The 25,403-nt window shown below is 38.9% G+C and overlaps 1 protein-coding gene across 1 annotated transcript; it reads left to right on the plus strand.

Annotated features, from left to right (window-relative positions):
* On the plus strand, positions 1–24,305 carry EIF3E (eukaryotic translation initiation factor 3 subunit E). Its single transcript, XM_081874492.1, has 13 exons — positions 1–159; positions 3,841–3,955; positions 5,279–5,396; positions 7,680–7,722; positions 8,707–8,811; positions 11,193–11,318; positions 13,000–13,124; positions 17,489–17,615; positions 18,137–18,238; positions 18,764–18,873; positions 21,892–21,994; positions 23,412–23,546; positions 24,147–24,305. The coding sequence occupies exons 1-13, from the start codon at positions 70–72 to the stop codon at positions 24,183–24,185; spliced, it is 1,338 nt and encodes a 445-aa protein (XP_081730618.1). The 5' UTR covers positions 1–69; the 3' UTR covers positions 24,186–24,305.
* Positions 24,306–25,403: the final 1,098 nt, after the last annotated feature.

The following is a 25,403-nucleotide window of genomic DNA, read 5'->3' on the forward strand; positions in this document are numbered from 1 at the left end:
ACTTAACCCGCGGCGTGCCTGACGCCGCGCTCCTAAGCCCCGCCTTTCCCTCGCGGCCTGGAGCCCAAGATGGCGGAGTACGACTTGACGACGCGCATCGCGCACTTCTTGGACCGGCACTTGGTGTTCCCGCTCCTCGAGTTCCTCTCCGTCAAAGAGGTGAGCTTCCCTCGAGTCGCGGGGATACTGGGGCCCGTGAGGGGGTGAGCCGGGCAGCGTCTCCGGGAGCCCCCCTCGCTTCCCTTTCCCCGCCTCAGGCCAGGCCGAGGCCCAGGAGGCCTCTCCGCGCTGGTCGGGGTTCCGCGCCTCGCCCGGTCAGAACAGCTTCTTCGGCGGGGTTAAAATAAAACAAATAAAATAAAAGCCCTTTGGCTGAAGGGAAGGGAAGGACCCGCAGGCTTGGCTATAGAACAAGAAGGGCTCTCTGTGCACGTGCAGAGTGCACGGCCCTTCTCTCTCATCCTAACCCAACCCCAACCGCGCTTCCGTTTTGGCATCGAAGCCTTTTCTGCTTCACGTGCCCCTTGAATACATGCGACTTCTGTGGAAGCGCGCCTATGAAGGCCATGCCAAATGTGCTTGAAAATTGGGGAGCATAGCTGTCAACGTTTCCTTTTTCTTGCGAGGAATCCTATTCAGAATAAGGGAATTCCCCTTAAAAAAGGGGAAAGTTGACAGCTACGATCCATCGTGTGCACTAGGCTGCCTTAGGAAGAGAGCTTGAATGCTGGGGTGAAGCTCCTAAGCAAGGGCATGCGCACATCACAGATCCCCGCCCCCCCCCCCGTATGACAGGCGCTCGCACACAAACATATACACTGTAGAAGTCACTTCCTCCCAGATACCCATTCTACTTAAATTAAGCAAGGTACCTGATGCCTTAAAGATGAACACATTTATTAATGTGGATGAGAGTCCAGTCACAATTATCCCCTTTCCAGGGGCAGTGAGTGGAGAAGGTCATGGCATTTTGGATGACTTGGATCATTAGCCACATTGCAGTCTTGGTTCAGATCAGACTGTGGGACCATGTTTGCCTTGGTTGTCCTGAAGGATTAACTTTAACTAAGCGTGAGAACTTTTCTGAGAACTTTGTACAGACTATATGTTAGGCCCCAAGCCCAATCCAAAGTATTTGTACTGGTGTGTAACGCCAAATACAATCTAGAATCCAAATAGTTGACGAGGTGCCCCTCTGAATATGGCCCGACCTGTTTGTTAAGCTCTGCAGAGTTGATGTTGCTGCTGCTGAGTGAGAATTCTGGAGTGGTGGCACAAGCCAGTCCCTTCTCTGTGACAGTTCCTTGTTTATGGAACTTCCTTCTGATTGACATAATATTGTCCCCTGAATAAATGGCATTTAGGTGCCACCTTAAAACCTTATTTTGCCTGGCATTTGTTAGTTAATTGCACACTGTTGCTGAGAGAGTACATTGTTTGCTGCTGCTGTTTTTTTAAATTTGTATGTATTAGTTGTAATTTCATTTTAGGCTTCTGCATCTATGTATCATTTTATGAACTGTTAGCCACCTGTGACTAGGAGGAATGGTTGTGTGTAAGAAGTATAAATAATTTGTCGTACTTGGTTATTGCAAGCATTACAACCAGTTAGTGTACATGAAGTGCTTTTGAATGCTTGAAAGGCTATATATATGTAAAGTGCTAGTTTTACTTTCATGATTTGGAAAGTACTCTGAAACTAATGAAGTGCATTATGCCCTGCTGTGTTTCCCGTCAATAGTTTGCCTGAATGCTCCTCGAATGGAACTGGACTAGCATTTCCTTATGAAATACCACAATACTTGATGCAGCCCACAAGATCTGCTGTGGCATGTTAGTTAGGAAACATATAAGTTTCCAGTTTGATTTTTGCCTTTGCTCTAAACTCATTTGGAGACCTTCCAGGGTGGACTTGAGTCTTTCTTTAAAAAAATGATTTAAATCATTTTTGCTGGTATAATCTTAGTATTTACAACCAGATGAAGGTTTCATTTTTGGAATAATAAATTTTCAGAGTAGTTTTTACAGTTATATCAAAAATTACTGATTTGGTTATACCATTTGAACTACAAAGACAGATAATTATGAAATTATTGTGAGGTTTAATAAGTTAACTGTTTATATTTGGACAACTTTTCTGCTATACTTTATTGGAAGGAGAAAAATAATCATTTGCTTAATAACAACTTAAACAATTTAACTAAAACAATAACATTATAGCATATGTATCCATGTTTGTTAATTGATGTGGTTAAATGGTTAAAAAAAATTAGACTGAGTTTTAGCACATATGAAAAACTTAAAACAAATCCTTATTTCCTGATGAATAGCCTTTGGACTATAATGTAACTTAAATAGAAAACTATCTTTAGAAAGATTTTTCCTCCAAAAGCATTTTATTTTTTTAAAAAATTAAATTAAAAAAATCGATTTAAATTTAAAAATCCGATTTAAATAAAAAGTTATTTTTATTTTTAAAAAACATTGATTTTTGTATCCACCTTGACACCTTCTTTCAGTCCTAGGACCCCTCATCCCCCAACATTCTGCAATATGTGACTAGTACAGTCATACCTCGGGTTGCGATCACTGTGGGTTGTGTGTTTTTGGGTTATGGACACGCCGAAACCCGGAAGTACTGGAACGGGTTACTTCTGGGTTTCGGCACATGCGCAGAAGCACTAAATTGCACTTTGCGCAGATGCGTTGAATCGCGGACGCAGCTCTGCAGGTTGTGAACGTGCCTCCCGCATGGATCACATTCACAATCCGAGGTTCCACTGTATTACAAACCTATCTTGCAGGGGTTAAGTAAGGATTATAGCAAGACAAAATCTCTGAAATGCTTTGAATACTTTAATGCCCCACACTGATGTCAGGCATGAAAAACAGATTGTAGCCAGATGAAATTAGTAAAGTGGTCAAAGGTTCCCTGCCCCATTATTAAAATTTTACATTCCTGCAACTTTAATCAATATACCAGCTTAATACAAAATTTAAGACTGATCTCATTCTGAGCCTTCAGTTCGGAGAAGTCGATTCTGATGACGATTGTAGTTGGAATGAAAAACTTTTCTATGTTCCCATGTGAACAGTAGATGACATCAAGTACTTTTAAATATTGGTTTGTCTATGTGCTGATGAAATGCAAAGGTAGAAGAGTTGTATCAAGGCATTTGGAACAGAGCTATATAAGGACATTTGGATAATAGTGTCCTTTATTTGACTGACTTGGAGAAAGGGTGTACTTATATTTAGTTTAGCTTGAATACCTGCAAGTTATTTGTCAAATACAAGTTGTTCCAGTAAAATATAACTCTGTTGATGCACTTGTGCCTGCCTTGTTTTGAATAAACTGACTCCTGTTATTATTAGAATCAATACATTCTAAAAGTATTTAGTTGGCATTTCAAGAATGTCTGTTGAATGGAAAAATAGTAGAAGAAATCATTCTTGAAAAACTCTTGAGTTTTGGATAAAACTTTTCTTGGGGTACTTGAAGCAAATAATTTATTCATTACATTAATATATCATCTTTCTGCCAAGGCACCCAAGGCAGTTTAGAATTTTAAAGGACTCAAATGATTTAACATGTAAAATTGGCCAGGTGAGGAGGGCACATTCTGGCTGGATAAAGGTCTAATGTTGTCTTCACCTCCCTCCCTCAGGCTCTACTTTCCCCCCACAGGGCAGATGGTGTCTGTTGGACCTCAAATACCCTTGTTCAGTCAGTTTGATAGTTCTGTTTAGGATTGGAAATATATTTATACCATATAATCTATAAGCCAATAACATTGGAGCATGATCTCATTTAAAACCATTACTATTTTATTTCTTCAGATATACAATGAAAAGGAACTACTTCAAGGAAAACTGGATCTCCTTAGTGATACCAATATGGTGGACTTTGCTATGGATGTCTACAAAAACCTTTATTCTGATGATATTCCTCATGGTAAGCTTATCTACTTACAAATAAAACTGTGACAGGATCTACAGTTAGCCCTCGTGCCTTAAAAATAATAAAGCCCACGACTTTAAGTTACTATCATATACTGATCTTTAATGTTGACTAAATCCAAATTGTTTGTTTAAAAAATAATGTCATTTTGTTCTATCAAAGTTCTTTTCCAGTTCTATTCATATATTTTAATGTTTTTGGCTTCTGAGTCCCACTGTAGGAACTGGTTTGCGTGCCTTCTCCCATCCGAACACAGATTCTAAGACAAAAGACAAAGGGAGATGGCATTTGTCTGTCCTCAAGGCCTAGAGTCTTATGTCTGCTTTGGGGGCGTGGGGAAGGGCCACATTGAAAAAACAGCTCTGGCCTATCTCTTGCTGTGGTAGAGGCAGTGACCTCAGTGATGAATGGAAGGGTGGAGAGAATAAGAGTAGGGAATGAGAAAGGACTAGAAGAATGTCCCACTCCTTTCCCCACTTGTCAAAGTTGACATGCCTTCAGTTAGAATTATGTAAATATTACAAAGAATCGGTGTTAACCAGATGGTTCTTTTCTACTTCCATATTTCTTTTAATGACAAGATTTCCCTAAAACAGGGTATAGCTCATCTATATTGGAGCCTTCCTTATCAGGCAAGTCATTCTTCTTTATGCAGTGGGGTAGGAGGTGAGACTTGATGCACATTGGTGGAATATTGGGGCTCCCTGGAAAACGTCTCTTGAATTTGCCTGGATCTATCTGTCACAGGGATTTTGTCACACTTTCTGGTCTAAAATGTTCCCACTTAAATCTGTTCACATTCATTTTCTCAATGCACAGATTGAGTTTATATCCAAACTCTTCAATAAAATGTTTATGGCCTAAAACATTTATTAGTAGCATTGTGGAGCTGGAGTCAAGTGTTCAAACATCTAAACTGCTATATTCAAGGTTTTTCCACCCTTCAAAAAAATTGGCCACCATAAATATTCTAAAAGTTTAGTAAGCAAGTAGTACTTCTGATTTATTCAGGCTGTTGCTTGTTTTGTCTGAGCCCATTTGAAAACTTCACTTTTCCTCATTGCATTCAGAATGGGTGTTTAGATCTCTTTCTTGAATCTTGTGGGCTACTCTGCTGAGATACAATCAGTTGTAGCAAGATACATTTAAACAAATGATTTTATTGAGCTAATAATCAATTGTGTCTAACTGATTAGGACCTAGGTGAATAAAATTTGAGAATTCTAGGGTGCACAGTATTATCTTGCTTGCTTGACTATTGCTGACAGAACTTTTTGTATAGATGACTTAACTTAGTTTTTCTGTTTTTCTCACCAGCTTTGCGTGAAAAGAGAACCACAGTTGTTGCACAGCTAAAACAGCTTCAGGCAGAAACTGAACCTATTGTCAAAATGTTTGAAGACCCAGAAACTACACGGCAAATGCAATCTACTAGGTAATGCTCTTGGATGTTGCATTCCTGCAAAAATTTGCAGAATTGCTACTTGAGTGTAATTGGATAATTTTTCAAGTTTGCTCTTCTAATTGCGTGAGCCTCAGTGCAATCCTATGCATGCCTACTCAGAAGTAAGTCTCCCAATTGTAAATACCATGTAAGTGTACGAAGGCTTGTAGCCTATGTAGTCACTAGGATGGCTTATTGTCTAGATTAGAAATGGAAATAGTTCTGCCTATGTGCAGCTGATGTTCTGTTGATTTTAATTTGTGAAACCTAATTCAAACATGCTTGAAATTCTTAACTTGAAAGTTCTTTCAGATGAGAGAGATTGGCATGTATTCCACATGGGAAAATGAGTCTTTAAACCTCCATTTAGCTAATCATGTATCATTCTCTAGACTAGAGCAATCTGGTGCTCTCCACATGTTTTGGACTCTAGTTCTCATCAGGCCCACCACAGCTATGTTAGCTGGGGCTCTTCAGAGTTGCAGCCAGAAACATTTGGGAAAGGTTGCACAGGGTAACTCAGATATTTCGAGAATCGTATCCCATTGCCTTAGGATCTAAGATGTACCTTTACTTTTTTAAAAAAATTTTTTTTATTAATTTTCCAAAAAACAACAAAAAATAAAAGCAACAATGCATATTCAAACATAGAAAAACGTAGAGTTGACTTCCCCCATTTCCTTCCCTGGTTCCATTGTTTATCATCATACCACATTTCCATTTTAAATGATAAAATCATTAAAATTACTTATTGTCCAGGCATAATGTCTTTACAAGTCTTTTTAAAATCCTGCTAACGTATTAACCTGTGTACATTGCTTCTGTATATATGCAATAAAGTCCTCCCAATCTTCTTTCAATTCCTTTTCATCTCTTCCTCTTAATTTCAAAGTCAATTTTGCCATTTCAGCATATTCCATTAACTTCACTTGCCAGTCTTCTTTAGCTGGGACACCTACTTCTTTCCACTGTTGTGCAGTAATATAGTGGTACCTCTGGTTGCGAATGGGATCCGTTCTGGAGGCCCTTTCGCAACATGCGATTTGCCGCCTCTCTGCATGCACATGACGTCATTTTGCGCTTCTGTTCATGTGTGAGCAGCGAAACCCAGAAGTAACCCTTTCCGGTACTTCCGGGTCGCTGCAGGACGTAACATGAAGCGGATGTAACATGAGGTATGACTAAGTCTTTTTGCGGTCTTGTCATATCCACTCCTGTAAATACCTAGTAGGAAAGCTTCTGGTTTTTTAACAAATGTTATTTTGAACATCTTCAAATCATTATAAATCATTTCCAAGTACTTCTTAACAATTTTGCAATCCCACCACATATAAAAAAAATGTCCCTTTTGTTGATTTACATTTTCAACACTTACTTTCTCTATTTTTATACATTTTTGCTAATCTTACTGGAGTTAGGTACCATCTATACATCATTTTCACATAATTTTCTTTAATTGCCACACATGCAGTAACTTTTATTTCAGTCTTCCATCATTTTTCCCAATCTTCCATCGATGTACCTCTACTTGCTAAGGGTGTAGCCTTAATCCTGTTTATGTGGGAGTAAGCTTAATCAAGTTCAGTTGGACTTATTACTGAGTAGATATCATTGGGATTGTGCTTTAAGTCCCCTTCTACCTTTTAAAAGCCAAAATGGAGGTCGTACTCAGTGAAAAGAAAAATGATTAACTATTATTACGTTCTGTTGTTTTGTATATTATGTTAAAAGCAACCCAGCTGGGGCAACCCAGTCAGATGGGTGGGGTACATATGATAATGGTGATGTCTATATTCCATGTCTGTGAGGTAACCGGATAGAAAGTGCCACTGCTGCATCTGCCATTATTTCCATACCCTTTTTTAAAGCATCTGGTTTGGGGATTGCAGAGCTAGGTACCACCCCCTAAAAGGCTGTATTTGGTTAAGAGGTGACAGGTGCTGATTTCTACTGCAGAGGAAAAAGGATTACAAGTGACGGGACATAATAGGATGCTGTCAAAGGCAGAGAGATATTGCCCTTACACTCTCCATAAAAGAAGAGGAGGGTTATTGGACCCTGTGCCCATATTACTGAAAGTTAAATAATACCCAGCCGGTGGCATGCAAAAATGCATGCTGCAGCAATGTGGGAGTTGGCCTTGAGTGAAAACTAATTCACTTGTTCATATATGAAATGTAGAAAAATGAATTTGCTTTCAGTGAACAGAAATGTTTATCTCTGTAATGTTTTTGTGTGATTTATAGCACTACAGTGAACTCTTCTTTATTACAGGGATGGTCGGATGCTATTTGACTACTTAGCTGACAAACATGGTGTAGGTATCAATTATTAAATCTGTAAAATTAAGTATGCATGATGCAAAATAAATGGACTTCAGATGTGAAAACTGGTCATGTGATTGATTGTGTCCTTCTGTGATGTATGTATTTGTAGCCTGCCTTCTATACTGAGTGGTCCCAGGGCGGGTTATAAAAGCACAGATAAATATTAAAATCATATACCTCTTTTATGCAATGGTTCTAAACTTATGGTGAGTAGCTATTTTAATGCTTAGTCTCACAGTGTGAGCTGGAGAGAGATGTCTGTTTAGTGGGAGCAGAGTAATTCCATTGGCCATAAGTTAACCATTCTATTTGGGTATTGAAATCAAAGGAATTACTCTGAGTATGACTTAGTTAGATACAACCCTGTGTATTGATTGGTTCAAAAGGCATGCAAGCTGGAAAGCCGTCTGGCAAATACAACTAAAGGCTTTGACATCTTCTGGCTAGATAAGTGATGAGAATTCAGTCAGCACTGAACTGGGCATGTCAAGTGAATTTTTAAAAGGGGAAATTGAGGCCTCTGAGTCACAATCTAGTCACCTGGGAACAGTTTCTGGTTGTCAGTGCTGGCTGACATTACTAATGGCAAGTCTGATTAAATCTCATTCTACCTTTTCACAAAGTCAAGTTTTAATTAGATTGTGTCCATTTCAGCATTGTCTAAGCATGCACAGAATGAGGACTTCATTGTTGTGGTTGAAGTATAACTTTTTGAATGTTTCTGCAATGTAACAGACTTCCTGCAAGTTAAACAAAAACAAACCTGGTATATTTGAGAAATAGGTTCTATTCCACCATGCTCCCTGCTACGGTGGCTTTGCACTTGGGGAGAATTCATGAGCCCCCACCATCAATAATTTTGTGCCCTCAGAACTTTGCCTCTACATTATTACGCTGCATATTTAGGCAAGACTGAACTCCCTCCAAAGCAATTTCTTGAAACATTTTTGATATTTGTTCTGTTTGTCTTGCAGTTTAGGCAAGAGTATCTAGATACACTCTACAGGTATGCAAAATTTCAGTATGAATGTGGCAACTATTCAGGAGCAGCAGAATACCTGTACTTCTTTAGAGTATTGGTAAGTTTTTTTCTGCATATAAATAATTTAAGATTATACCTTTAAAAAGTTTGTGGGCCCCAAATTGGACATCCATATGAGTTTGCTTTTAATTTTGAGACTGCTAATATGAATATAAATTCCTCCTTTCAGGGTAGAGACTTTCTAGCAAAACCTCTAAATTATTGGCAAAATCACTGTTCCTTGTGTGTGATTTTTGAGAGCAAGTTGGAAATCTTATTCTTTCAACTCAGCTGTATTCAAACAGTGTTCCTGCCTAAAGAGAAACAAAACTGTTTCTTAGAATGGCACTGCTGCAATCAACTTAGTCTTTACCTCACTTGAGTCCTGTCTTTGTAACTGCAACATGAAAAGTTAGATGCTGACTTGGCTTTCAAATACCACACCAGTCCAGCCAGTGAGATCTAGCCCCAACGCTGTTGCAGATTCTCATTTTACCTTGATGAATATGTATGCAGATGGGGATGATTTATTTTTTATGACTGTAGCTTATTGCTTCACTGTTTTAATACTGTTTTATTTCATTGTGAATTTATTGCTGTATGTATTGTATAAGCTGCTTTGAGGTATCATTTGGGCTGGCAACAGGGCTTAAATGTATGGAAATAAATAAAAACATAAAATAAATAGCAGAATATTTAATTTCTAAATTAATTACAGAAACAGAAAAGTACTGAGGCACAACTAAAGTGAAGGAATTAGCTGGTAATGCTGAATTTAGTGGTTGCTTTTGAGAATTTTGTCAGTCTTTCCTTTTAATATCATGAAAGACTTTGAGTAGTAGTATTGTATTTTGGAAAGGGCTTATACCAATAGTTAACAAATGCAGCAACTTAGAACAACATGAAGAGTTGATTATTCATGTCATTTTGTGTGGTGATAAAGTAAGAGAAAATCTAGGGCCGTGAACTTTTTGTGGCTGGTTGAATGAATGTTTTATTCTGTTTAGAAATGGAAAAATTAATGGTTGGGTAGACTGACATATTGAAGCTAGTCTACTCTAATATAGCCTTACCTGAAAATAGGTTACTATGCAGTGCCAACTGAAGTTGTGCAGAGCTGAGTAAAAAATGGCATGTATGACCTTGTGCCCCAAACTTGAGCAAAGTAATGTCATCATCTTTCCCCACCCTCAGCTAACGGGGATGAAAATACGTATGGTTCTAATATTATTTGAGGGTTTTGGAGTGTGTATGAATGACATTATTTGATATCCCCAACAAATTTAGTCTCTCTGATCTTTCTGAGCACAGCTTTCAGTTAAATGACAAAGCTTGTTACTGGGATGGAAGTATAATGGTAATGAGGTAGCTGATGAGGCAGTAGTTGATGCTCAAATTTCAGAAACTTCAAGGGCAGAGGAAATCCAGTTTCGGGAGACCTGGCAATGTGCAGTGCTTGATCCAACTTTTCTTTCTTTTTTAAATAAGAATTTCTTAGGTATTTTCTCTTCAGTCTTTCAGAATTTCAGTTATATTCTGTAGATTTTAAAATAATGGTTAAATATGCAACTGTCAATGTTTTGAAAGAAGCTAGTTTACTTGTCTTTGAGAAGAAATTTGTTGATAAGTGAGATTTTTGAGAAACACATGCTATGAAAGTACCACTGTAATGAATTTGAGGCTAGAGTGTTGTTCTCTGAATGACTTGCAGTTTGGCCCTGTGTCAGCTAAAGCTGGTTGACCCTCACTTGAAATTCAGTATACAGTATTTTTTTCTTTTGCCACAAATGTGGACTTGTGTTACAGGGTGTCTTATAAATAGTAAGAAAGAATAAATGTGTTGCAACAACCCATGCTCAGCTGTAAGGGTGCATATTGTAATTCTACGAGTTCTCTATTATATAATGATATCTTAAGCTGAAATTACAGAAAGGGTCATGACACCCCCATAGCCATCCCTGTTAAGCAGTCTGTACAAGCCATTACTCTAGACTATAGTAGTCTGCTATAGATTTTCCTCATTCTGATTAGCAGAGGTTTTCTGTAGAGCTGGTGGTTTTATTAGTTAAGCTTTAAACCCTTTTAAATTAGTGCGTGAAACCCCAAACTACACTGAAGTATTGTTGACAAAGGAATCCTTATTGCTTGTATTGAAAGTTCTGTGCAGAAGCTGTGGCTGCCAATTCTCCAGGCTTTCCTGGTTTTTAAAATCTCCAGCTGAATCTCCTTGGAAATGCCTAGTGCTGCTGATTGTTTCCTAGAAAATCAAAACTGATTTGCTAAATGAAACACAGCTCATTCTCCCAAAATTGTGGAACAAGCATGTCAGTGGCATATTCTCTCTCTACTGGTGCCAGCAAGTCTCTAATCAAAATGTTTGACCTAGAGAAGTATTAAATTATTGTGGTTATTGTAATTGGATTCACTTATTTAAAACAGGTTCCATCAACAGATAGAAATGCTTTGAGTTCACTCTGGGGAAAGCTGGCATCTGAAATTCTGATGCAGAACTGGGATGCTGCCATGGAGGACCTTACAAGATTGAAAGAGACAATTGACAATAATGTGAGTTTATTTTTATTTACATATTGACAGATAGCTGGTGTGGGAAGAGGAATTGCAGCTGGTGGATGTTGGCAAATATTTAATATCACTTCACATTTTGCTCAAAATAGTTATGGTTAGCAGTGCTCTTGGAGTCTTTCTTTTTAGGCAACTTTTTCATGGTGTGCCTGGGAAGTCAGCTAAATCAACTGATTTGTTGATGATTCCCTATTGCTTAAAAGAAATGGGAATCTGGCTTTCAGAAGGGGAGTAGCAAGTGGCAAGATACAATAAAAGTTTAAAATCTGTGTAGAAAGAGTGTTTTTTAGGGCATATTTCTGTTCTCATACAGTGGTACCTCGGGTTAAGTACTTAATTCGTTCTGGAGGTCCGTTCTTAACATGAAACTGTTCTTAACCTGAAGACCACTTTAGCTAATGGGGCCTCCTGCTGCCACCGCGCCACTGGAGCATGATTTCTGTTCTCATCCTGAAGCAAAGTTCTTAACCTGAGGTACTATTTCTGGATTAGAGGAGTCTGTAACCTGAAGCGTATGTAACCCGAGGTACCACTGTATTACCATGGGTTACTAGAACTAAAGGTTGCCTACTTGTAAGTGGTAGAGGCTCTGAAGGGTTTAAGACAGGCACCTTTACCAGGCTGACCTGAAGATGTTAAGGATTGAATCTGGGATTTTTTGCATGCAAAACATGTTGCTCAACTATACCGTTCCACTATAGCATTTCAGAACTCATGCTGCCTCTGACTTTTGTCAACTGTGTAATGTCAGGAAGCTGTTGTGATGGCAGAGGGAGTGGGTCCCACCTCTCCTGGGGTGGCATCGTGAGCTGTGCCTCTGCAGTTTTGCAGCAACTCCTTGCTATTGCTTGCAGGCAGAGGAGGCAGTAGTATGCAGAGTTACGGTACTGGCTGGGCACTATGTTGAATGATTTTTCCTGGTTGGTATGGTGGCTCATGGATAGTCACACAGGACCTGTACTTGGGACTCTGTTGTCTAGCCTACTAACAATTGGAGGCCAGAATACATAGAATTGGCTTTCTGCCTTTCCAAAGCCAGGAAGTTGTGCTCAGTGCTGTGGCAGTGGGGGAAATAACTGATGAGTTTTGCCACTCAACTATCATCATCATCAGTTAGTTGCTTTATCTCTCCCAGGGCAGCCCAACACAATTTATAACCAATGTACTGCTCACCAGAGCTAAGTGGCAATTTATATGGCTAGTTTCTTTTGGCACGCCCATTGAGTCAAATTCAGATTGTTCAGAAATCTTGGGTTAAAATGGGCTAGAAGGGAGAAATTAAAAACCATTATGCCTGGATAACTGTGAAGTTTTTAATGTTTGATGTTTATTGTATTTTTAATATTTTGTTGGAAGCCACCCAGAGTGACTGGGGAGACCCAGCCAGATGGGCGGGGTACAAATAAATTATTATTAAATAAATTATTATTATTATTATTATCAATAATAATAATAATAAAAATTACATGAGAGTTTTCTGTCCCTTCCACCCCCTGTAGCCACTGCTACCTCTGAATTCACAGGGGTGGAGACTATCCTGGAAAATGGGCATTTTGCTGTGGGGGGGGGGGAACGTCCCTCTAAACTTAACTTTACTTAGGATCCAAGAACTAAAATACTGTAAATGTAAACTGTTCAGTAAAATACCTTTCTATTTTTTCAGTCCGTCAGCTCTCCTCTCCAGTCTCTTCAGCAGAGAACATGGCTCATTCACTGGTCTCTCTTCGTTTTCTTCAACCATCCTAAAGGCAGAGATAACATAATTGATCTTTTTCTCTATCAGCCCCAGTGAGTTGATATATACCTACAAAAATAAAGGGGATGTGTAAGAATGTAGTAATCCAGTTTTCTGCCCTGATGATGTTAAACATTCCTACATACTTTAGAAGGTTGTTCTATGCCTTTGAATTGAAATGTAGTGTTGTATCCTTTCCACGGTTTTGAGGCTACAGTATAGCTCCATATACTATTACACTTTTTAAAATTGGTATGTCTACATAAACATGCATAGAATCTGGCTAGAAGCATGTGAAGCCCAGACATTTAGGAAACAGAAGTAAACTCTTAAATCTAAGGAGTTGAATAGAAATTTGATTACATTTATGAAGTTAAGTATAACTCTTGACAAAAATGAAAGGTACTAATAGAAAGTGCTTCATGTTACATTACCGTAGAAACTTAGCTATGTGATTAGCAATTTGATACTTGATGTGCCAAGTTTAAAGGTTTCTGCTGTACTATGATGCATCAAATACTGAAGGGCTGAATATTACAGGTACAATCCTTTTAGTGGCAACTACCATAAACTTGGAAGAGGCATTATTTCATAGGTAACTTCATCTTGGCATGATGTCTCTGATATTGTATTACATTTAAAGTTGCCACAATGAATTTTAAGAGTATAGTCTATTTCAGTGTAGTTGGGTGGTGATGTCAGTGTTGCATGAGGTAATGCACTGATTCATTGCCATCTTCTAGTGTTTTTCAAGGACATATGATTCATCTGTTGTAGCCATTATATGCATTATAGACAAACAGTATGCGTGAATTAATCTCAAGACTGAACTGTCTCGGACAACCTCTACTCCGAATAATTTTATTGCACTCTTATTATGATGGCAACTGTTTCCACTTAAGTTTGCACCCATTTTCCATCTGCAGTCAATCCTGATTTGTTCTGGAATACTGTTTTTGCCTAATGCCATTGAATTCATATTTTGTGCAACACCATATTACAATTTAGGAGGTTAAATTTGTGTGGAATTTAGTGTATATCATTTACCATCTCACAATTTGGTTTGAGATGATGATTTAGATTTACATTCTGCCCTTCCTTCCAGTGCAGCCTAGGGTGGAGGAATGGCAACAGAAACAAAACATGAAAAAACAACAAGTAAAAGTAGCTACAAACATTCCTATAGCATTTAGCATACAGTACAACCTCGTTGAAATTGATAATGTTTTATGAGAGTAACCAATTTTAAGTAACATAATAACATAGTATTCCCATTAAGGAAATGTCCTGAATTTGCAACAAACTGAAAAGCAGCCAAATATTACCACCAACTCTGCCGTCTAGCTTAAACTTAAAATATTTATGATGTGTGCTTGAAATTGTATACTCCTGCTCAATAGTCTTACTTGTTATAGAGAGTTCAAAAACATTATTTGCTGATGGTTAGATTGGTAAACTTGCCTCAGGGTTCAAATATTACAACGAGAGCTTGATTTGATCTGTGATCAGTTGATTCTAACTGATGGGAGACAATATTGAACTTAATAAAAAAATTCCTTCCAGTAGCACCTTAAAGACCAACTGAGTTAGTTCTAGGTATGAGCTTTCGTGTGCATGCACACTTCTTCAGATACACTGAAACAGAAGTCACCGGACCTTTCTATATAGTGAGAAGGTGGGGAGGGGTATTACTCAGAAGGGTGGTGGGAATGGGTGATTGGCAGATAGCTGCGATGAGCCTGTTGACGACTCTTAACGACTGCAATAGGTCTAACAGGAAAAAGCAAGGGGTGAGAAGGTGAAAAATGGCTTTGTCATGTATAATGAGATAAGAATCCAATGTCTTTATTCAAACCAGGTCTCTCCATAGTTTTAAGTTTGGTGATAAGTTGCAATTCAGCAGCTTCTCTTTCCAGTCTATTTCTGAAATTCCTTTGTAATAGAACAGCTACTTTGAGATCTTGTATAGAATGTCCTGGGAGATTGAAGTGTTCTCCTACTGGTTTTTCTGTCTTGTGGTTCCTGATGTCGGATTTATGTCCATTTATTCTTTGGCGTAAGGTCTGGCCTGTTTGTCCAATATAGAGAGCTGAAGGACACTGTTGGCATTTTATGGCATACACAATGTTAGACGATGAGCAATTAAATAGTCCCGAGATGGTATGTGTGATGTTGTTGGGGCCAGTAATGGTGTTGTCCGGGTGTATGTGGCAGCAAAGTTGGCATCTGGGTTTATTGCAGGCTCTGGTGCCAGTGTCCGTGTTAAGTCTGGTTATAGTATTATTGTGGGTTAGGAGTTGTTTAAGATTGGGGGGCTGTCTGGAGGCAATGAAAGGTCTTCCTCCCAGAGCTTGAGAAAGAGAACTGTCATTGTCCAGGAGAGGTTGTAGATCTCTGATGATGCGTTGTACTGTTTTAACTTGGGAGCTGTATGTGATGACTAGAGGTGTTCTGTTATTTTCTTTTTTGGGTCTGTCTTGCAGCAAGTTCTCTCTGGGTATCAGTCTGGCTCTGTTGATCTGATACCCAGACTGATACCCAGAGAGAACTTGCTGCAAGACAGACCCAAAAAAGAAAATAACAGAACACCTCTAGTCATCACATACAGCTCCCAAGTTAAAACAGTACAACGCATCATCAGAGATCTACAACCTCTCCTGGACAATGACAGTTCTCTTTCTCAAGCTCTGGGAGGAAGACCTTTCATTGCCTCCAGACAGCCCCCCAATCTTAAACAACTCCTAACCCACAATAATACTATAACCAGACTTAACACGGACACTGGCACCAGAGCCTGCAATAAACCCAGATGCCAACTTTGCTGCCACATACACCCGGACAACACCATTACTGGCCCCAACAACATCACACATACCATCTCGGGACTATTTAATTGCTCATCGTCTAACATTGTGTATGCCATAAAATGCCAACAGTGTCCTTCAGCTCTCTATATTGGACAAACAGGCCAGACCTTACGCCAAAGAATAAATGGACATAAATCCGACATCAGGAACCACAAGACAGAAAAACCAGTAGGAGAACACTTCAATCTCCCAGGACATTCTATACAAGATCTCAAAGTAGCTGTTCTATTACAAAGGAATTTCAGAAATAGACTGGAAAGAGAAGCTGCTGAATTGCAACTTATCACCAAACTTAAAACTATGGAGAGACCTGGTTTGAATAAAGACATTGGATTCTTATCTCATTATACATGACAAAGCCATTTTTCACCTTCTCACCCCTTGCTTTTTCCTGTTAGACCTATTGCAGTCGTTAAGAGTCGTCAACAGGCTCATCGCAGCTATCTGCCAATCACCCATTCCCACCACCCTTCTGAGTAATACCCCTCCCCACCTTCTCACTATATAGAAAGGTCCGGTGACTTCTGTTTCAGTGTATCTGAAGAAGTGTGCATGCACACGAAAGCTCATACCTAGAACTAACTCAGTTGGTCTTTAAGGTGCTACTGGAAGGAATTTTTTTATTTTGTTTTGACCATGGCAGACCAACACGGCTACCTATCTGTAACTAATATTGAACTTAGTTTTACTCAGGGCAGGACCATTGAAATTAATGAACATTACTAAGTTGGTCCATTAATTTTGCTGGGTCTACTGGGAGTAAAACTTAAATTGAATGCCACCCTTAATGTAAAAACAGGCCTTTCTCAGTGAGGATAAAAATATAAACAAAAGGATCAGCATTTATGGGCAAATGCCAGAGCACAGGATCTTGTAAGAGACACTGGCAGCTTCCTACTTTTTCCTGTTTTTTTGTGGGATGAGGAAAACAAAAGCTGTTTAGGGAAGTTTTTAATGTTTGATGTTTTATTGTGTTTTTAATATTATGTTGGCCCAGAGTTGGCCCATAAACTGCCCAGAGTGGCTGTGGAGACCTGGCCAAATGGGTGTGGTGTAAGTAATAAATTACTACTACAGTGGTGCCCCGCAAGATGAATGCCTCGCAAGACGAAAAACCCGCTAGACGAAAGGGTTTTCTGTTTTTTGAGGCGCTTCGCAAGACGAATTTCCCTATGGGCTTGCTTTGCAAGACGAAAACGTCTTGCGAGTCTTGTGACTTTTTTCGCTTCCCCCCCCCTTTTTCTAAGCCACTAATAGCCGCTAAGCCATTTAGCCGCTAAGCCGCTAATAGCGCTAATCCACTAAGCCGCTAATAGGGATGCTTCACAAGATGAAAAAACCGCAAGACAAAGAGACTCGCGGAATGGATTATTTTCGTCTTGCGAGGCACCACTGTACTACTGCTACTACTATAAAAACTGCTGGAGCTCCAGTAGTCAAGGCTTTTTCCTCTTCTGACTTTCTGGCAGGTGAAGAACCTGAGTTTTCTTATATTCTCATTTCCTTCAAAATTTCTGCTTCTCACTCTACAAAACATTCTGCTTGTGCAGGTATCTTAATGCAATTCAGACAATGTGCCCACATATTCTTCGATATCTGACTACAGCAGTAATAACAAACAAAGATGTTCGGAAACGTAGGCAAGTGCTGAAAGACTTAGTCAAGGTTATTCAGCAGGTAAGGCATACTGTGCTCATACTGCTAATTATAAAATGCCTACTTCCTAAGTATGACTGTATTTGAACAGAGGCTGAGCGCCTTACCAGACTGTTGCTATTATGGGGTGGGATCAGTCACATGCCAACAAATTCATGTTGTGCAATTATCACTGATTAGGAGGTCTGGCACAACAAAACTGCTTCCTCAAAAGATCAGAATTTTTATGATACAAGAAGTAATGGGAAAATCCACTGGAAAGTATGGGATAGCACTTGATTTGACGCAATAGGATCTAATCTCTCTGCAAACAAATCAGGATGATTGCTCAATTAACAAGCCACCTGGAAGCACCTATACCAAGTTGAAACTTTGTTTTTAGGAGCAACATCAAAAGCTTGTAAAGAGCTTATTATAATTCGGATGAGTTCTGTGGTGCCCATTGCTGCCAAGTTGGAGACTCTAGCAATAAGTGATTTTTTGATACAAATGTTTCGGGGTAGAATTTGGCGTTAATCACACAACTGTTCTTCACTATACAGGAATCCTATACCTATAAGGACCCAATAACAGAGTTTGTAGAGTGTTTGTATGTGAACTTCGACTTTGATGGAGCTCAGAAAAAGCTGAGAGAATGTGAATCGGTAAGAGTTTTGTTAAAGATTACACTTGTTAATAACAAAGAGCCTATATGTTGGCCACGGATTCATTATATTGCCCAAAAACAAAAACCTCCATGTTTTCATAATCTCTTGTTTAAAGTGTCAATTAATGTTTGAGAGAGCTGGGAATATTGGGAAAATGTGCCCCAATAACAACAAATCTGAGATGGCTCAGATCTGGGGCTGCATGATTAGCATCCTGCTCATCTAATCTTCAACCTCAGCAGGCTAACACTAGATTGTCTGGGGCTAGGTGAGCTGGAAACTTCCTCAGTCTCATCAGTACAGTGTTTTGAAGGGTATTTTTACTTCTTTCTCCCAGTGGTCTGTGGGAGAATTCAAGGGGTTAATTGAGGTAAGGGTATGTATGTTTCATACTGTGAATCCACAGTCCTAATTTTACCTTTCCTTTCAGGATATTTTTAAGGGCTTGGCGTTTATAACTGAGTGATTGTCAGAGCTTTGGCGTTTTTCTCACCCTTTTAATTCCTGTATGGCTTCTTGCAGGTCCTTGTGAATGATTTCTTCTTGGTGGCATGTCTGGAAGACTTCATTGAGAATGCTCGTCTCTTTATATTTGAGACTTTCTGCCGCATCCATCAGTGCATCAGCATAAAGTAAGAAAACTAAAAGCTCAGTAGGAAAACTCTCTTAGTTTGGTAACACATTGTACTTAACGGATAATGTCATGAAGTTGCTTCAGTAGTGGTTGAATTGTAAGCTAAAAAGAACTAACAGTATGGCAACATTCAGCCATCGTACTAAACCAGGGGTGATGGCGCCCTGAAACTAGCTTTCATCCAGGGATCTGGGTTCTTCCCTCTAGCCCATAGGGAGCAGCTGAAGGGATAAAGGGCCTTGAAGTTGTGCAGTTGCAAGTCCTTGTTTTATTTATTTGAATAATTTGTATACTACTTCATATTTCAAAGAAATCTCAGTGGTTTGTATCCTAGAAATGCCACAAAGATACAACAGTAACATTTTAGATAAGAAGAGTTGCATGACACCTTAAACCAGTGTTTCCCAACGTTGGGTCTCCAGCTGATTTCGGACTACAATTCCCATCATTCCTGACACTGGTCTTGCTAGCTTAGGGATGATGGGAGTTGTATTCCAAAAACAGCTGGAGACCAAAGGTTGGGAAAAACTGCCTTAAACATTGATGTAATCTGAAACAACATATGGGAACCATAAGAACTACTGTCAGATCTAAAATTCAGCAAAGAAACCAGCCCACCCATCAAATATACAAGCAGTATATTTCAGAAACAACTGATTATACCTTTAAAAACAACACAGAAAGTTTGACATCACTGTGGGCTACCTACAGGAGCAGTGAGTAAAAATTATTTTAGATGTTGGAGACTTGTTAAGTGCCTTCAATGTTCTGAAAAACTAATGGAAAGAAAATCTTGTTCTGTGCCATTATGATCCCAAAGGGTATCATTCCGACAAAACTTTTGAAAGTACTATCTGCTCATCTTAACTTGCATGTGTGTGCTTGTTTGTGTCAGTAGGCACATATTAGTGGCCCTGACCAGGAAGGGAGAGCAGAGATACCCATGTCTCATTAAGTGTGGTGCCTTCTACTAAATATTTCAGAGCTTTATTGCAGAAGTCATAAACCATACATCCTGAAAGTTTTCTCTTTCATCTTCACCATTATAGTCAGCCAGTGTGTGAGAGGCTGGACATGTGAATTTCAGATCTTCTCTCAAAATTGCCACATCATGCTGACCTGTTAGGATCAAACTTAAAAGTGCAGTTCCTCTGCACTAAGTTCCTGGCTTCAGACAAGAGCAGTGATTGAAGCTATTAAGTGTATATAGACATGACTGTTGGGGAAGAAATATGAATAAATCAGTGCAGTTCAGGGAGGAAGTGCGTTTGACTGAGTCTTCTTGCTTGATTAGTCATTGTAACCCAATGGATGGTACAATTTGTTTTCAACAACAGTACAGCACCTCAAACCAAAGAGACACAGATCAAACCTTAATTTTCACACAACCCCACACCTAAAAATAAATAGCTCAGTCAATATATTTAAAACTGTTTTCTGAATAACTATTGAGGGAGTATGAGATATTTTTCTAAAATGAGATAACATAATTAAAACTGATTAGCAGTTCAGTTTGGAACCTCAATATTAGGGACCAGGATAAAAATTCGTTAATAAATATGCCTAATCTGGTTTCAGAGTTACTGTTTCCATATGGTCTTTCATATTATTCTTCAGACAACAAATTTGAACATCTGAAGGGGCAAGCAGAAAAATGTGAGGGCAGTCCTGCCCTTTCAGTGATACTGTGTGAGCTCACTGGCCAATGCACAACCACCATTAGTTTGAAGCAAGATGTCTCATGTGTAGGATTTTAACCTGAGGAGGGGGAAACACTTTTAACAAATTACTGGGTAGCTGAAGTTCCACGGCTGAGAGAATAATCCTGCAAATTTAATAACTTAAAAGTATGTTGTCTTAACACAGGCAGCCAGAAGGCAAAGTAACTAAACTTCAGTAGAATGTAGACAGAGATTGCATTAGGGAATGATTAAAACAGAGGTTCCAGTGTAGCATGTTGGCCAGGTTTCAGGTTAGAAACAGTGAGCATTTCTGAAGTCCAGCAGCTAGGGGAATTTTCAAGTTTATAATTCTCAAGGAAATGAAGCACCAAAAAGGAGAGAGCCCAAAACTTATTAGAAAGCCACAGGAAATGCCATCTGCAGAGTGTCTGTTGACAAAGCAGCAGATCTGGGCTGGCTCTTGTAAAGAATAAGAAACTGAGAAAACATTGGACATAAAGTGACCTCCTTGAAAGAGCGATCATATTGTTACAAACCTATGTCTGACTCTCAGATATTGGGAACAAGTGTTCTGAGGCAACACATAGAAATGCCATCTGCCCAGTGCTTTATTACTAATTGAATTAACATGAAACCCATCCCTGCAATGGTTTACTTTGTCAAAAAGCAGGCAGACATTTAGCAAATGAAAAGTAGTGTAGAGAGTCCTTTTATAGTGTGTGTTGCTGTCCTAATGATTAGCTACTTACCTAACCAAATCTAATTCCTTCTAATTTCTGGCCCATTATAATTGGCCTTCTCCTTCATAAATTTAAACTATTGTGACTAGTGTAACATGGTTTTTAAACAGTGTACATGAAATGATCTATGAATCTCGCTCATTTCTAAAGGGTTGTGTTATTAGCTGCTCTCAACATGAATCAGATGGACAGTGAAGTGTTTCACACAATAACATCAGCTTATTTCTATGAATACCTCTCGGTTGTTTTGTTTTTCTTTTGTAGTGTAAATGGGCAGATGAGTCCACAGTGGATCAAACTTTATGAATTGTAAACAGTCGGCCAGTTGTCTCCCTGATGCTAAATTTAAAGGGCCTTTATATGTGTTGGGATGAATTTTAACCTAGAATATTCTGTGGTGCAAAAAGGTGTTTTCGCTTTTCTATGTATCCCTCTCTTGTTGCTGTCAGCTGTTAGAATACCAGTGTTTAAAACAGACTAAAACACTGCAAAATTTGCAAAGATGCTGGACTCATCAGGCATATTATTTACAATTATTTAGCATGTTCTCTAATGTTTCAAACTTTATTAAGTGTATTTTTTCTTCTTCTTCAGTATGTTGGCAGATAAGTTAAATATGACCCCTGAAGAAGCTGAGCGATGGATTGTGAATTTAATTCGGAACGCAAGGCTTGATGCCAAGATAGATTCAAAATTGGTAGGTTTCCCATTGCATTCCACGGCATAATCTGATTTATTAAGGGGAACTCTTAAAACTCATTACTAGCTGCAAGATCTCATGGCTACAGTATCCTGCCTAATTCTGTATTTTTGTTGGCTTTCCCCCCCTCTGCTGCTGCATTGAGTAACATTTAGCCCAGGGATGGGGAACCTGTTGCAACTCCCTTCAGTACTTGCCAGCATGGCAAATGGTCAAGTATGATGGCAGTGGTCGTCCCATTATTTGGAAGGCCACGGGTTCCATGTTTTTGAAAATGTGGTCACTTATTCTGTGACATTTTGGTTGTTCTTAATACAGTTGTCGCCTAACTGGATTTTACTGAAGGGCTTCTTGCTGACTCCAGCTATCTTCTCCCCTCCTCCATGGCCCTACAGCTCAGTGTTTTATACTAAAATGACATTTAGCACTTTTTAAATGAGGAACAAGAGTACACCACTCCAAGATGCATGGAGTGGGTGACTTTAGATGAATATTTTAGATGTAGACCTGGGGCATGCAACAAAATGCTGCTCAGGGTGCCAGGCTCTGCATTTCATGAACTCTTGACCATCCTCAGTTCTTATTGGGCTGCTTTGTGTTCTCTCCCGCCCTGCCCCACCACCTTTACAGGGCTTTTCCTGAAGTTTGTGGACTTATGCCAACCTATAAGTTTCCCCAAGCCTGCTGCTACTTCTGCCTTATGCATGGATGTTGCCATTTTAGATACAATCTCAGATGAATGGATTTGATTATTTTGGCCATATTTGATTTGCCTCTATTATTATTTTGTTTTGTGTAGATGCATTATGTTTCAGCTTGTTAACCTGCTCTGAATTTGCTCATAATGTAGGTATTGAAGCTGGGGGAGGGCATAGAAGATCAAGGATGTGATAAGCACTTTATAATTACTTTCAGCATCTTCCTAGTCTCACTGTCTCCTCCCACCCCCCAACCCCCCCACATTTTCATGTGTTAGGACTCTCTGCATTTAAGCAGAGATTTGGTGCTAGACCAAAATCTCCAGGAGAAAGTGTGCTTTTTTTCAGTGTTCACCTGTTTTCAGCTCTTGTCCCAAATTCATTGGGACATTTAGGGATGGGTTGAGATGCAGATCAGAATTTTGTTGAAGGATAAATACAGTATTAGAAAACTTACATATGCCCTGTGCATGCTTACCAAGTATAGAATGGGGTGAGATGGATTTTGTAACATTCGCTAAACATCAAGAGTATTAGAAAGTTAAAGGCAACCCTGCTCATTAATGACATAAATATGAAGGAAATAAAATCTTCATCAATGTGTATGCCCATAAGTTTCCTTCCATAAGGAAGGCAAATAATACCCTGTAATTTTTGTATCTCGTAAAAAACCTGTTTTCAGCATTTGAGGCAATATGTGTATATATTTTTTGTAGGGTCATGTTGTTATGGGAAACAATGCAGTATCACCTTATCAACAAGTGATTGAAAAGACCAAAAGCTTGTCTTTCCGGAGTCAGATGTTAGCTATGAACATTGAGAAAAAACTGAACCTAGGCGGTAGGGCTGAGGTAAGTCCATGTTGTCATGCCAGTATATTATTAATTTAAGTAGAAATCTCCAAAATGGAAATTCATAAAGGATTACAGTGAGATGGTTAAATATAACTTGCTTGTCTCTAGGGTTGGAATATGGAATAGGTTTATTTTATTTATTTATTTATTAAAAGATTACTATACTACTTTTTATTTATGGAAAGAAATACCAAAATGATTCAGAGTAAAAAAAAAAGAAGAGAGAGAGTAACAAATCCAGTAGAAGCAATAATCAGTACAAATCACAGAAAGCAGCATTAATAATATTAAGGGTCATGGAAAGCCTGCATGAAGAGTGGTGTTTTCAATGGGCAACAAACCCCCCCTGCAGCCGTTGCTCCCTTGGTCTCTGGGAGAGCATTCCACATGGTGGACACCACAACCAAGAAGAAAGTCTAGTGTCCTAATGTTCTTGAAAGTAGATTCATGTATACACTGCTAAAGTTATCCACAGCAATGTGTGTTACTCTGACTAAAGCAGATTTAGAAATATTTTCCAAATGATTAGTTTTTATTGGCTTTGAATGCCCAAATACTTTGTGTCCTGACTTTCAAATTTGCTTCTTCTTTTTAAAGGCACCTAATTGGGCTACTCAAGACTCTGGCTTCTACTGAAACACTTCTCGGGAAGAAAGACAACTTGATAAGAACTTTAATTATGTACTGTTTTGAAGAGGTGGCAATTATGTGGACTTTGCAGCACATGTTGATTTGAATAAAATTGGCTACTTTTAATTGACTGGTTGTCTATCTTTATAATTGGATTTGTAAAAGGTTTTTGTTCAAGGCAGCAAAGCTAGCAATTCATGAGAAGCTATAGAAATCTAATTTAAAGTTTAAAGGAATCGCTTAAACTTCCAAGTACAATTGCTAAAAAACCCTACCATCTAAGCTCCCATTCGATATTATTTTAAAAAAGAATCAAATTTGCTGTGTATGAGCACTAGATTTATATATACTTGGACAGTGGGTGTGAGTCTTATTCTTTCCAAGAATAAATAAAAATGGTACCCTTGATTTAAGACATCCCTTCAACAGAGATGTCTGCTGTTCCCTAGTAGCCTGTCTTATAGAAACCAGTGGCCAACATCTAATGTGTTGCAGTTGTCACAAGTTTCACAGCAACAGGTAGAAAAAGTAGTATCATGAAACATTTGTTGCCATTATAGGTGAATCTACATGTAGATTACTGCGTGGTGTTATATCTTGAAAAGGAAACTGAAATTATCAGGGCAATAAGCAATGTTTGTTTATTTCCTGCACAGGTAACAGGATAAAAATCAAAGGGTGTGAAGAGTGAATGGGGATGAGCTACTCTTTCAAGGAAGTCTATACAACCTGTGTAATTATTCTTCTATATAGTCTATATTGACTACTACCATAAGCTGCTGATTTTTGTGCAGTGGGACTTTCATTAAGAAATGAGCTTTCCCCAGGATCTATATTAGGGGCATGTGTGTTTTTTAACTTCATAAATTATGTGGAGTTGGAGGTGAACAGTACGGTGGCCACATTTGCAAAGGATGCTGAATTATTCAGGATAATGTAAACTCTCAAATGAAAGCTCTCTCTCTCGCTATATATATATGGGCAACAAAACAACAAAGGTAGTTCAATTGTGGTAAAGTGATTTGCACAGCTGCACTCCCATTCCTTAACACACACACTGATGGGGTTTGAATTGTTGATAGCTAGCCAAGGGAATACCTTGGGGATAGCTCTCTGAAAATAGTGCATGGCAGCTGTGAAAGACTAATTCTTAGCTGGTGGTTTCTTTTTACAGTGGTAGCCCACCTGGCAAACTCTAATGTTGGTTTTAAACGTTTGAAGGTA

Source organism: Podarcis erhardii (genome assembly GCF_964252035.2).
Source record: "Podarcis erhardii genome assembly, chromosome: 8".
NCBI classification, from domain to species: domain Eukaryota; kingdom Metazoa; phylum Chordata; class Lepidosauria; order Squamata; family Lacertidae; genus Podarcis; species Podarcis erhardii.